Source organism: Merops nubicus, unplaced genomic scaffold, assembly GCF_000691845.1.
Source record: "Merops nubicus isolate BGI_N331 unplaced genomic scaffold, ASM69184v1 scaffold6869, whole genome shotgun sequence".
NCBI lineage: Eukaryota > Metazoa > Chordata > Aves > Coraciiformes > Meropidae > Merops > Merops nubicus.
The window spans coordinates 14,304-28,748 of NW_008631577.1; the positions used below are offsets into that span (position 1 = coordinate 14,304).

The window sequence follows — 14,445 nt, forward strand, 5'->3', positions numbered from 1 at the left end:
AAACTGGGAGTTTCTGTGTTTTTCATCTCTGGTAGGTTGCTTCTATTATATCCCTGTAGCCAGCTTTGTTCTATTACAAGTCAACAGTTAAAAACTAATCTTCCCCATGTGTTCACACAAAAAAATCCTCAACAAAACATCAATGAGTTACATTGTTTAAAGCTGGTATTTTATCTATAGTAACTGTATTAGCCCTAGTTGCTTACGTGGGCTTTAAAGCTAGCTTTGTAAGAAGATTAGCATGTTACTAATAGTCTCAGGCCACAGTAATGTTAGGTAGGATGACACTTTAAAGTCCTACAGGAGTATGAAATGCTCTGTTAACATGGAAGAGAAGTGGGAAGTCTGGTCTTTGAATTCTCTTCTGTTTGAGACTTGGTGTAGATCAATAGTATAAGCCATTGAGAAGATACTTCCATTGGGAATTCCTACTTTCCTTCCTCCTGGTGCTTTCTTTCAAGGGTGGAACTAAATCTTAGATGCAGAGTCCAAGTGTGGTTAGTTTTTTTTTTTTTTAAATTCAGGTGACTGTGAATGTTTGGATGCCTCTGTTTCTGAGTACACATTTATTTTCCTTAGTGAAGGGATTAGATGCTTGCATGAAATCTGTCCTCAGCACTATGAGAAATTAGACTTTTTATATGATTTCCAGCATAATTATACTAGAAACTTTCAGACTACAGTTTTCACCTGTTCTGATTGTAAAGTACTGTAGTGTAAATCAACAAGTCTAAGTTTAATCTCAGTATATGATAGCTTAAGTAAATAGCAACTGACAGAAAATGCTGTCCTGAGCAAATCAGGAGCAAGTGCTTCTTAAAATCCATACAGTGTTTTTAAGGTATCACTTGTCCTACTTAGAGGCTTGTCACAGGTTTTGTGCCAAAGTGAAGGGTTTATGTCTTCATCCATCCAGAGGTTTTGTATATTTGAATTGCCAGGAGTGCTCATAGGACCCTTGGGATGTCATGTGTCATACCCTGGGTTCCTGGTTGCTGGGTTCTCAAATCCTGTGTTTTGAGTCCTCTATTCAATCACTTTGTAGTTCACCCAAAGGGGGTGTGACAATTCTCTCTGGTAACATGATAGTTTCCACCTTTCTTACCAGCTTTGAGAAAGGGGTAAGTTAAGACAGAGATAGGGAGGTTCCTTCTGTAGACTTTATATGTTGAAAAATGCTAGTTTTGATCCTTTGAAGTGTTGTATCAGGCAACATGGAGACTAGTTAAATATATGAACATATGGTGAATATTTAAATGAGCTGTACTGTTATTCCCCTTTAGGACAGTTTCTGTGCATAGCTCCCTCTTCTGTGACCCATGATGTGCATCCAGCTAGAAAAGTTGGATTTCTCATCCCCTGTCACATTGTTGATGTTTACCAAGCTTTAGATGCCTATGAACCATGTCAGCCTTCTGAAAGCTTTGAGGAGTCAGTTGCTATCTCAAGGGGCACAGTCAAATGCAGGGAGTTTTAGGTACGTGACAGTTGCTGTTCATTTGCAGCATCACTGAAGTGAGAAAGGGAGAAATAAGTTTTCTTTCTGAGAATCCAGTTTCAATGTGAAAGACTGACAGAAGTAGTTTGTGTCATTTAGAGATGGGTGCTGCTGACAGAAAAGCAACAGGCATTCTTAGACTGCTGTATTTGGAGGATTTCTTTCTGGAACAGAACCACATTTTTATTCATAGTACCTGGTGCTGGGGAGTGGGACAAATAGACAAAGATCCCAGTGAGCAGGCTGGCTGCCTGCAGTGATAGGGTTGAGATACAGAAATGCAGAGTAAATTGCCTTTTGTGTTTCGTACCTTTTGGCAGTTTTGGCTGATGTCTTCTAAAACTCAAACACCACCTCAAAGCCAACTGACAAATGAAAGTAATGATTTAATTGTCTGGCTCACAATAAGAAGCAGAGAGTTGTGTTCTTGCCTTGAGGGCTTTTGTAGGAGTGGTGAAAAGGAGAACTTGTTTATAATCTGATGCTTGTGAGCTATGGCAAGGTAATAACTGCTCCAAAGCATGTAGAGGGATCTTTCTATTTTCATTATGCTTTGGCCTCCCAATAATTCCATCCAAGAAATGCTCAGTGGAAATATTTGGCACCAATTAGAACTGTTTCCATCACACAAAATGACAGTTTAATCTGTTCTGGCTCATGTATGTCAAATTGTTGTTCAGGGAAGATTTCTCTTCAATTAAAAAAAAATCAGTAAAACTTGAGGACCTTGTACAATAAACCTTGAACCTACAGGAAAAACTGCAAAATAAATAATGCCTTTATGGGTGTGAGGTTTTGCTACACTTTGTACCAGCCAAAACACCATGGAGTGTATGCAGTTCTAGGGAGTAATTTGTATCTTAAATTAAGGCTTCTAAAAATCTTTCAACATTCTGAAAAGTAGAATAGATTTTTTTTTTTAAGCTGTGTAGACAAACTGGCAAAAATAAAACTTGGTGCCTTCCAAAATTACTACAAAGCTCTGTGGTCTTAGCTCCTGTAGTGAGAAGTACCTCCATATATCTCTTTGGTTGAGAAGCACCTAGCACAAGTGAGTTGTTGCTCTCTGGTAGATACTCATGGAGCAGTCACAACTTGCACTGCAGTCCAGGATCTGTCAGTGCTCACCACTTTTGTTAAACAGGTTGGAAGGCATTTTTATTGCCATTTAAGTTTGCTTTCAAACACTGAATTCTATTTAAATGTCCAGGTAGTGCAATTAAGCTCATCGTGTGTCTTTTTTTTTTTTAAGTACTTGGACATCTTTTTGCTTGCTTAAGAAGGATGATCTATCTGATAGAAACTCCATATCTTTGATCTACTTCAGTGCAGTTTGTGAATTACAGTTGTGTTTTCATTTGGTGGGTTGGATTCTGATCAGCTGAGAGTCAATCTCAGCCACCCAGCACTTTATGGAGAGTTGCTCAAATTAAGCTCACTGAAAATCTAAATTTCTTGATGTTAATTTCTCCTGTATGCCTTGATAAATTGCATTTAGATCTTGAAGGCTTTCTGCAGGCTAATGACATAAACCTGAAGAGCTACATTTGTGAGGGAATGTTCCAGGGCTTGTTCCACGGTATTACTAACCCTTATCAGCTGAGACACTGGTTTTGCCTGTTTGTGTTGAAGATTCTGGCAGTGCCTATTGGACAGGGCTTAGCTGTCTAAAGCTGAATTTCTGCTTTTGAAACGAGTTTTTTACAATCTCTTCTTTCAGATACTCATTCCTCCTCTCGTGGCTGTTTCTATGGATCTGTTCTATTGCCCTGCCTGGTGCTGTATTCTTAGTCTCTATGTATCCAATCCACAAATGTACCCACTCCCACTTCTCAGCGTGTTGCCCTCTTATCCTGAAAGTCTCAATAATGAAACATTAAAATAACTTTATCAGTTTTTCTATCTACAGGGTTACTGCCAACTGCAAATGTGTTCCAAAGTGGAATTCTTTCTAGTTCTTTTTGTAACTGATTTGAATTCAAAGGAGGACATTATGTGGAAAACTTCAAAGGATGCTTCAATGCACGATTTTTTTTAATGTGGTTAAGCTGGCAATTGTGTACATTGTATTAACTGTAAGTTTTGATTTTTTTTTTTGTTTCTTTTAATCTCTAACTATTCAAACTCTGCCATAGGTTACCTCCCAAACAGCATTCATGCTGTGGAAGCAATGCTGGCTGCTGCAAGTATTGGTGCTATCTGGAGTTCCACATCACCAGACTTTGGCATTAATGTGAGTAGCCTTATCCTTGTGTGTTGCAGAAGAGCTGTCATTGTTTCAGACAAATGTGAAGGTGATAAATTTAAGTGGCAGATCCTGTTCACTTTAGTATTGCTGCCACCTCCTGGCACAGTCGAGTTACAATGATTTTTGTAAAATTATTTTTTCCTAGCTAACACAAACCAAATGAAACCCTATGGCTTCAGTTGTCAGTAATGACTTCCATTATAGTAACTTGAGTATCTTCAGCTAACACACTGTTGGGATATTTTCAGGCAGAGTCCATAGTCTTGGTGAGCTTCTACTAAACTAAATATGCAAATGAGCAGCAATGCAATAGAGTTGTCCAGGGCTTGGCCTTTCTTTCCCAAATCTTGTCCCAGGCTGATTAGTCACATTCCAGTTTCTTTGCCTAGAGTCCCTTCCTCTGTCTCCTTTTGTGGGTAAGCTGAGCCACACCCTGGTTGGTCTTTTCCAGAAGATTTCAAGTATACCAAGAAGGTGAGGAATGTAAGGCTTGTATTAGCCATTTTTTTTAGTGTAGGAATAAATGCTCTGTGTGAAATACGGTAAAAAATTAGGATGATACCAGAACAGATGTTACAATGTGCCCTGGGAGGCTTTGGGAGTACATTCTGCTTTCTTTGGGAAGTCTTTAGCACGCATCATGAGCAGCAATAGATATAAATCACTTCTCAAGTGGAGTGTTGAACCTTTCTTCTCCATATGCTTTCACGCAGACTTTTTAGATAGAATGTAGTGTTTGTGCTTCAGAACAGATAATACTGAAGTTTTTAGGTGATCCTCTCACTCTTGGTGTTTTAACCTCAGTAGCTGGAGCCCCCAACACACGGAGGACATGGACTTGTTGGAGCAGATGCAGAGGAGGGCCATGAAGATGGTCAGAGGGCTGGAACACCTCTCCTAGCAGGACAGGCTGAGATAGTTGAGGTTATTCAGTCTGGGGAGACTTCACTGTGGCATTACAGTATCTGAGGGGGTTCCTACAAGAAAGCTGGGGAAGAGGGTAGATACAGATTAGAAATTGGAGAAATTCTTCACCATGACAGTGGTGAGACACTGGCACAAGTTGCCCAGGGGAGTTGTGGATGCCCCAGCCCTGGAAGTTTTCAAGGCCAGGTTGGATGGGGCTTTGCACAACCTGGTCCAGTGGGAGGTGTCACTGCCAGTGGCCAGGGAGTTGGAACTAGATCATCTTTGACATTCCTTCCAACCCAAACCATTCTGATGTGAGTCACTGTGTGGGACTGTCCCCTCTGGATAGCGCTAGAGGGCAGCACAATTCCACTTTCCTACACGTGAAGTTGTATTGGGGAAAAAATTGATTAAAAATCATTACAGCATGTAGAACACATTGATCATCACAAATATTTTCTGCTTGCTCAGAAAACGACAGTATGGAGTATGTTCTTTGCAATATGATTTGATCTGTCATCTGGGGGAAGGTTGTTCATTTTGTTTGCATTAGAGTACTGGTCTGTTTTCTTTCTGTGTTTGTGCTGCTGTTTTCAGTGCTCAGCTTTATTTAGCTTTTGTGAGAGCTTTTAAATGAAACTTAGCCTTGGAGCAGCAGTGCCATCGATTATAATTTATTCTCCTTTGGCTTAGCAGCATGTGTTGGCATGAATTCAAACCCTAAAATCTTGAGGGAGATCAGCAGAAGTCCTCAGGAATATTGGCTTCCACCCTAAAGAATAGATATTCCTCCTGCTGTGCAGTTACATTAGTCCTGCTAACATAAAGGAAGATTTTGTTTGTTTTGTATTTTGGGAAATAGGGTAACATTTTCAACATTTCAAATCCACTTGTGTGTATGTGTTCTGTGAAGTTTAGAAATGTCACTTTCAGAACTGCCTACACGTTGCAGGCTCTGAATGCCATCCATCCAAAGGCTTCAGCAGCACTCAGGAAGTCTGCTGTCAGAGAACCAGTGAGCTCCCTCCCACGCAGAACACTACTCTTGGCAGCTTCTGCTTCATTTCTCTAGTCCCTGTTATCCATTTGTGTATTAATAAAGAAAGGGGTTCTTTGCAACCTGTGCTTAAGAAATTGTTGGATGTTTAAGTTTAAAAAGAGGCTTGGAACTATGCGAGAAACCTTTGGTGAGCCCTTAGAGTACAGCCCCATTCATGGGGCCCTGCACTATTTTTAGTAGTGAATTTGAGGCTCATTGTATAGAAAGAGCCCTATCTGGTGTGGAACTATGTGAGAAACCTTTGGTGAGCCCTTACAGAGTCAGTACAGCCCCATTCACGGGGCCCTGCACTATTTTTAGTAGTGAATTTGAGGCTCATTGTATAGAAAGAGCCCTATCTGGTGTACCTGAGCTTTCATGAAAGCAATTCCTTGCTGAGCCATCTGGTTGGATTAAAGTTCCAGTGTAGCAATTACATGTTCCATCTGTTTGTATTGCCTTGGTATCACACCAGGCTGCCCTGTGGGATTTGATCCTGCCAGTGCTAATGAATCCAACTGGGTGTGTTAGCAGGATTAGTAAGACCTTGAGAATTGTAATAATTTCTGTTTCCAAATCACACTTCAGATCTGATTCTTCTGTTAGAGTACCCTTCATCCTGTCTTTGGTCTTCATTTTTAAACCTTGGGCAGCATGGGTGTGGTGTGTCTGTGCTTTGTGCTCAGCATGTGTGTGCACACACGTACACACACTGTGTGATTTGGCTACTTGGCTTGTTCTTTGAAAATGGGACAAAAAAGTAGGTATGATAACAGACACAGAAATTTGATTTCAAACTCCCTTAGAAAGTAAATTCAATAATTTTATCTAAATTTCTGAGTTTGCTAGCTAATACGTTGGAGCCTTCTTGAACACCTCTTCTGGTGATTTGTGTTTTAAACTAATGGATGAAGTTACATGTCAATACACTTTCACACTATTTTTTTATTATGTGAACAAGGAGAAGGAAATATATCTTCAGGTGATAGGAGAGAAAACTGGTAAGTCACATACTCAGCAGAGACAGCTGCCTATTTATATCTAGTCATACCCATATACCTTACCTGTGGTGTTCAGTGAGCTTTCCAGAGAAGACAACATGGAGAAGCTGTCAGGACAGGACCTCTGTACTTCTGCAGTATGTTTTCTTGCAGCCCTGATCAGCCCAGCTTGGAAAGGAGGATTTTAATAGGTATCAGTTAATTGTGATGGTTTTCTGTTGGTCTTTTGATTTGGTGGTAATTTGTCTCTCATTTTGGCTGCAAAGTAGAGGACAAAGTGAGAGACAGAAGAATAAAGAATGGTGGGAAGAATAAGCACATGTCTGAGGTCTGATTTTTTTGTAACATGATTTAGGAGATGGTTTTTGAACAGTTAGCTGGCAATTTCACAGTATTGAGTAATCTTGGAGCTCTTAGTGTTTCAAGTAATGTAGCTAGAGAGGGATGAACATTACTGTGTGCTGAGAGCTTTCTCTAAAAGGATTTGCTACCTGCTGTTGAATACAAAGAGATCTGTTTCTGGCAGGCTGCTGCATGCAGTGCACCAGGAGGGGAAAAAAGCCAGAGGGGTTTTTATCTCAAAAGTGATAACAGCTATGGTAAATTCCTGAAAACAGTGTAAACTGGAGGAGACACCAGAAAATTTAGCATTTGAATGTGTCCTGCCCCAGAGGATTTAAAGGATCTGTGATAGTGTTTTGTTGGTTGTATATATGTGTTCTTAAAATATTTAGTTGTTCTGGTAAAAATCAGTGGTACAGTTTCCTTTGTTCATCGTAGCAGAACAAAGCTGCCTGTTCATGTGAAGTGCTACCTTGGCATATGATAAATGTATCTTCTAGAAGACTGGTCTTTGCCCCTTTTTTCCCCCCATATAGATGATGAAACTACTGGGACATTGTCCAAGCAGTGTCGGGGGCAGTTTGCAAGGGCACCCAGAACACCTGCCCACAGATGGGACAGGAGTCCTGGGGACCTTCAAGTAAATTACCTCCTGCTCACCTCACAGGTGCTTATCCTCTTGAGATGGGTTTGTAAGTCTGATTCTCAAGACGAATTTTCAGCTTCTTAGCTAGCTTTGTGAACTTGATCCTTCAGTAAATGATGTTCTGTGATGTCTGGTGATTTTATCTTTGTTATTGATTGATATATTTGGGGGTCATGAAATGGATTGTTACAAGCGTGTTGTACTTTGAAGGTATTGGGTGAGTGAAAAAGAAGCAGGTAGTCTTTTAAAAACAGTTCTCCATCTAAGGAGAATATTGTCTGTATTCCTTCTTTGAACTGAGATTTGCTTTTAGCATCCAGTGGGTTTTCTACTGTAGCAATTAATTACATTTTTTTTAAAAACTTTTTTCTTTGTCCTTAGGGTGTACTGGACAGATTTTCCCAAATTCAGCCTAAACTCATCTTTTCTGTTGAAGCTGTTATATACAATGGCAAAGAACATAACCACTTGGAAAAGCTGCTCAGTGTGGTAAAAGGTATTTCACTGTATATCATCTAGTCTCAGTTATGCACTCAAAACCTGCCCTGCTGCTAAATGTAACACTCCTGACTGCTCATTGCAGTCCTTCCTCCTTTATGGTATCTCTGTGGCCACTTAAAATTTCAGAACTGACTTGAGTAAAAGCAAACCAGTCTTTTGTGTCATTCTAGCAGTCTTCTGCCAGCTTAGCTAGAATATATCATCATAAATTAGTCAGCAGTATAAGTGGTGGAACAGGAACTGATAGTTTTTCCTATGTCCAAGTGAAGTGCTGCTGAAGACAAATGAAGAGGTATTAGAGCACTAAAGCTTGCAGATTTACACATATTTTCAGATGGTTGGTAATATTCCCTTTTGGGCTTTCTTAACATTTAAAACTCTATCCAATACTTGATGCAACAGAACTATTTCTGTTACTTAGTCACTGTATGATCCATCAGACAGAAAAGACCTTCAGTTTATGTAACTAAATGTAGGAAATTATTTTTTCTTCCAGGGCTTCCAGATCTGAAAAAAGTGGTGGTGATTCCATATGTCTCCTCAAGAGAAACCATAGATATTTCTAGGATTCCAAACAGGTAATGGGAGCTTGTGAGCTGTGACTGCCCTGACTAGGGATGAGATGGCTGCTGACAGTTATTGAAACTGCCTGTCCTCTTGCACTTTCAAAAGCTAGGGTTTAGCCAGATCTCTTCGTGGGTCCAGCTTCACACTGAAAACAGCACAGTGTTGCTGCAGATGTTTTGCTTCTATAAAATGACTGTTGGTATTAATGGTTTTCAAATGAAGGCAAAATTTGATAGGATGTAGCAGGGAGAAGAAAGTGGCTTCCAGAAATGAATAATTAAGTAGCATTTTTAGAGATCATTTGCTTTGCTTATTTACTGGTGTGGATTATGTTTGTTAGGTACCTTTTGGAAATGGTTGAGTTCCAGACTGTGTTGAGGCTGACATTGCTTCAGTCTGTTTTGAGCTGTTAAGACTGGCAGCCTGTCATAGGTGCAGATTTATAGGCTTGATTTTGACATGTTACATCTCAATGTTATACTGATGTTTTATTTTAAACCAGAAGAAGGAAGCAAATTGGTTAGCAGCTCAGAGTAGAAAGACTAGGACTAGAGAAAAATATACATAGTTTATAGCTTATTGTAAAAGAGCTATTAGATACAATGGTAATCCTAGATATGGGCTGGGGTAATGCTTTAAAAATCTTCTTGAAATGTTCCTTTTTCCCCTCTTATGCAGTGTCTTTTTAGAAGATTTTCTTGCTACTGGGAAAGGAGACCAGGCCCCCCAGCTGGAGTTTGAACAGCTGCCTTTCAGTCATCCTCTCTTCATCATGTACTCATCGGGCACTACAGGGGCACCGAAGTGCATGGTTCATTCAGCAGGGGTATGTCCTCCCTCCTGGAGCTGCTCTTCCTCTGTTTAACTACCTGGATTACTTTTTTCTTTAACAGTATCATATGATGTACTTTTAAGGAAAAATTGATATTTTTTTCAATATCTTGCAATTAAACTTTGCATTTGACTGTTTGAAAGCAGATATGGATTACTAAGGATATTAAATAATTTGGTTTAGAGATTAGTGTGGAGACTTTTCAGATTTTAGCTATTTCCTGGGAGCAAGTCAGTCACAAAAGCACTAGTAGAGCTGTCCTGACTGATAGTTGGAGGAGAGAGGCCAAAGAACCTGGACTGGGTATTTGGAACAGATTTTTGGATGCTGTCAAGTTGAGGCCCACAGGGAGCTTGTAATTTTCGTTAGCTAGAAGTTTTTGACCTTCAACTTAACTCCCTATGCTTATCAGTTCAGTACCTGCCATCCTCATCAATCTTTTAGGGAAGGAAGCCAGAAGGTTAGCTGTCTAGGTGTGGGTTTTGCTTTGTATGGAAGCTTTGCTGTAGGCAGTATCTTCTTGTGACTAAAGGTGTATATATAACACTGCTGGCAAAGTCACCCATGCTTACATGCTTTCCATTTACTATTCATGTTATAAAAGTTCTAGGCAACCTATTACAGTTGAGGAAATGACTCCAGCAGTTGGGCAGTCTGCCATTACTTTAGTCCTTTACAAAAATCAGGACTTTTTCACCTTGAGACAGGCAAAATGTGTGACACATTTGTACCAACTTGTGCAAACTAAGCTGCACAACTATTAGCCAGTGTCCATTATTTCTGCTATTTGCTGTGAGTCAGGATGAGCATCTTGCAATACTTGCTGTAGAGTTGTCTAGGTAGCCTGAGGGCAGGATGACTTTGTGATGCCAATTCTTGCCCCCCTTTGATGGCAAAGACTGGAGGATTTGCCCACAGACAAATCCCATGCTGCCTGTAAACATTTTCCTTTATATATTATCAACAGGTCATACCAGGCAGCATGTGACACACAAAATGTCCCTTTGGGACACAAACTCTGTTGGTGAAGAAAGGAGGAAGGTATATTTTGAAGTTTGACAGCTGTTTTGAAGCTGTGCTGGCCTTAGACTGGTTAAATACTTGCAGAGATGGATTAGCAAAAACAGGGAAGGTGTTTTGTTCAGCTTGCATGATCAGACAACAAGACTTTTCTACCTTGCAAACTTCTTTCTCTTCCTGTGTTACTGTGAGCATCTTGCAATACTTGCTGTAGAGTTGTCTAGGTAGCCTGAGGGCAGGATGACTTTGTGATGCCAATTCTTGCCCCCCTTTGATGGCAAAGACTGGAGGATTTGCCCACAGACAAATCCCATGCTGCCTGTAAACATTTTCCTTTATATATTATCAACAGGTCATACCAGGCAGCATGTGACACACAAAATGTCCCTTTGGGACACAAACTCTGTTGAAGAAAGGAGGAAGATATATTTTGAAGTTTGACAGCTGTTTTGAAGCTGTGCTGGCCTTAGACTGGTTAAATACTTGCAGAGATGGATTAGCAAAAACAGGGAAGGTGTTTTGTTCAGCTTGCATGATCAGACAACAAGACTTTTCTACCTTGCAAACTTTTCTCTTCCTGTGTTACTGGTGTTGCTGCTTAGCTTGCCCACAATCATCCCTCTGCTCTCCATCTGAATCATCTTTTCAGTTCACACAGAGCTACCTGAGTGTTTAGGTACAGGCTACTTGTCCTTGCTGGGGGGAGAATGTGCTGCTTTGTTGAATAGGATGTTAGGTGTGAGGATTCTGTGTTCCCATGGAGCAGCTCTGTGGGTCCTGTATTGCACAGTGATCCTGGTACTAACACCTCTGTGGACTGGTCTAAAAGCAAATTGTTACATCAAAGGCTTCCTTGTTTTGTATGCTTTGTGCATGTCAGTTTGAATAGAACCTGCAAATAGAATCCATGCAAAGAAATTCTTAGATGTCTTCTGCACACTTGGTTGGGTTTCTCTGTTTGTTCTTGGCTTAATCTTGTTTCCACTGTAATTAATAGGAGGATTTTCTTTGATTTCAACAAAAGCAGAATTAGCCTATGCTCTGTCTCATTTTTTTTTATCCAAAGTCTGGATTTGATACTTAAACACAAGGAGAGATGAGACTTCAGTAAAGGCATTTCAGTTACTGCTTATTTGCAGTGTGCTTCAGTGCCTGTTTGTTCCTGTACTGATCTTATAGATGCTAATAGGCAGTTTGTTACATTCACAACTCAGTGTATCTAACTCTGCACTGTGTTTCTGGCCTAGTTTACGAATTAGCCCATGCTCTGTCTCATTTTTTCCAGGCTCAGACTATCCAAAGTCTGGATTTGATACTTAAACACAAGGAGAGATGAGACTTCAGTAAAGGCATTTCAGTTACTGCTTATTTGCAGTGTGCTTCAGTGCCTGTTTGTTCCTGTACTGATCTTATAGATGCTAATAGGCAGTTTGTTACATTCACAACTCAGTGTATCTAACTCTGCACTGTGTTTCTGGCCTAGTTTACCTGCACATATTCTGTTTTCTTGACAGAGTGAAATAACATCTCTAAATAATGAAAATGAAGCCAGGTGATGGGAGATGATTTCAAAAGCAGTTCCTCAGAGGGAGGAAGATTTTTCTAGTCTTGGGAGCAAAGCTGTATCATGTTGAGCAATTGGGTGTGCCACAGAAATCTATTCGGAGGGTTCTTTCTAATACTTGAAAAACATTAGTGAGTAATTGTTATTCTGAAGTCCTGAAAATATTGATTCTGCTTCTTACCTCGTTCATACAGGCCTCTTTTCAGTTACTCCATACTCCAAAGTACCTAAGGAGAGAATTTTTTTTATAAAATCCCCATCAGTTCCTTTCTATCCATCTTAAGGATGCCCAAGACCTGGGCTACAACAGCCATTCTTCCACAGAATGCTGGACTCTTTCTGAATGCTGGTTTGAGACCAGGAGCAGCAGCTGTGAGTAGTAGCTGCTCACTCTGAGCTGTGTGACTGCCTGGTGCTGGTCCCTTGCATGCTGGAGGTGTGGCTCAGGAGCAGCAGTGCCTGCTGGTTTTTTGACACTCCAGATGCTCAGCACTTTTACCAGCCGTGTGTTAAGCCAAATGAAGACAAGCCAGTAAGCTTTTATCAGCTGCCAGATCTGTGTCAGGAAATGTGAAATGCTCAGGATTTATTTTGAGGGTCATGCAAATCCTATAAATAAACAAACCTATAAATAAACTTGAGAGAGCATCTTGGGCCATTAGCTCTTCAGAACAGCTATGCCTTCTACCAGGGTACCTCTGCTTCCAGACTGAGTTACTGATTTTTTTCTTTTTCAGGGGAGTAGTTGATAGCCTCTACCTAAAGTCAGTGTTAAAAACTTTGGTTCCCAAACTGTGGAATAGCAACAGCTAAATGGAGGAAAGAGAAAGCAAATATTTTAATTGAATTTGACTTTTAATTTCAGTACTTTGTGTGCCTTTTTCAGGCTCTCCTGCAGAGGCAATGTGCTTTCTTTTAGAAATGGAATAATAGTGTTAACACCTGCAATTCTGTTGGCAGCCTTAGCAGTTAAGTTAGGCACAGTGCTTCTAGACCCCAAATATATATATTTTTTTTTAATCTTTAGCTGTTGGTAATAGTAGCTGTAGGTAGGTGGCAGCATTGGGACAGCTTCGAGTAGTCATACAGGAGCAGGTGAATTCAGACCTGGGTCCTTTGAGTTGCAAAGAGAAAGCAAGATTTACTCCTTTATTTTTATTTAATGTTTTTCTGCCTTTTCTCCTGAAGCATGTGCCAGTTTTATGGCTCTCCTTTTTCATTTCAAATGTTTATCTCTAATCTATTTTCTTTCCATGTAAATCTTGTTTCATGCTTATGAGGCTCTTAATAGTGCAACTATCACTCCTTGCATAAATGCAAAAACCACCTTTATTTTAAAATCAATCACATTAATTTGTCACTGCAGTCAAGTGACCTAGTGAAGTAGTTTGTGAATTTATTTATCCTAACAAATTATGCTTTAATGATGATCAGAAAGGTACTTCAGCAGCATTTCCAACCAAGCAGAAAAGGAGGTAATATATTTAACTAAAGCATTGTTAATATCAATGCTTTGAACAGTGAGATTTTCACATTACTAGTCACTTCAGTGTTTCCAAGAGATGTGCAGAGTTAGTCTTTAGTCTCCTGTGTGCTAACAGATAAGATTGTTTGAATAAATAGCATTTATGTGTAACAACTGCTGTGGTGTATAGCAGCTCTAGGTCCTTCATTCTTCCCAGTTGCCTAGATATACTCAAAATTAAACTCTGTCAAAGAGTTTATCTTCTTGGAAAATCTGACTGGTAAAAGCATGCTGTTAATACTATAGCCTGTGTGGAGTACTCAGCAGCTCTGATGTCTGGGCAGAGTTGGAAGTGGAGGAAGTTATTTATTCCATGGATTACAAGTGATGTGCCATGGGAATTGCTGAGTTGTAATGAGAGAGGCTGAAAAGTTATGTGAGAAAATGGAGAATGCAATTGCTGCTGCTGCAGATAGGCCCTGGGATTTACTTCAGCTGTGGTTAAAAGAAAATACTTGCCTGTAATCCTGGAGTACATCCTGTGAAGGATTGACAACACCAGGGTTGTTTTTAAGTCTTAATGTGCTGTGAGTTTTGTTTTTCATTTATGTGAACTTATATTTTTCTTTCATTGTTTTTTTTCAGGGTACACTAATACAGCATCTGAAGGAACACATTCTTCATGGCAACATGACCAGCAATGACATTATTATGTACTATACAACGGCAAGTGGGGCTTATTAAGGCATTTTATAAAACACTTCAGTGTATTTTTTGTATAAAGATGGGGGAACTTTCCCTACAAGTACATCT

At 39.9% G+C, this 14,445-nt stretch overlaps 1 protein-coding gene across 1 annotated transcript in view; it reads left to right on the forward strand.

Annotated features, from left to right (window-relative positions):
- The window catches only part of AACS (acetoacetyl-CoA synthetase), a 35,027-nt gene that overhangs the window by 14,194 nt on the left and 6,388 nt on the right, over positions 1–14,445 (forward strand). The window contains exons 5-9 of the mRNA XM_008947606.1: positions 3,634–3,731; positions 8,065–8,179; positions 8,681–8,762; positions 9,430–9,577; positions 14,278–14,358. Of these exons, the coding sequence (XP_008945854.1) occupies positions 3,634–3,731; positions 8,065–8,179; positions 8,681–8,762; positions 9,430–9,577; positions 14,278–14,358 (524 nt within the window). The remainder of the gene's footprint in view (positions 1–3,633; positions 3,732–8,064; positions 8,180–8,680; positions 8,763–9,429; positions 9,578–14,277; positions 14,359–14,445) is intronic.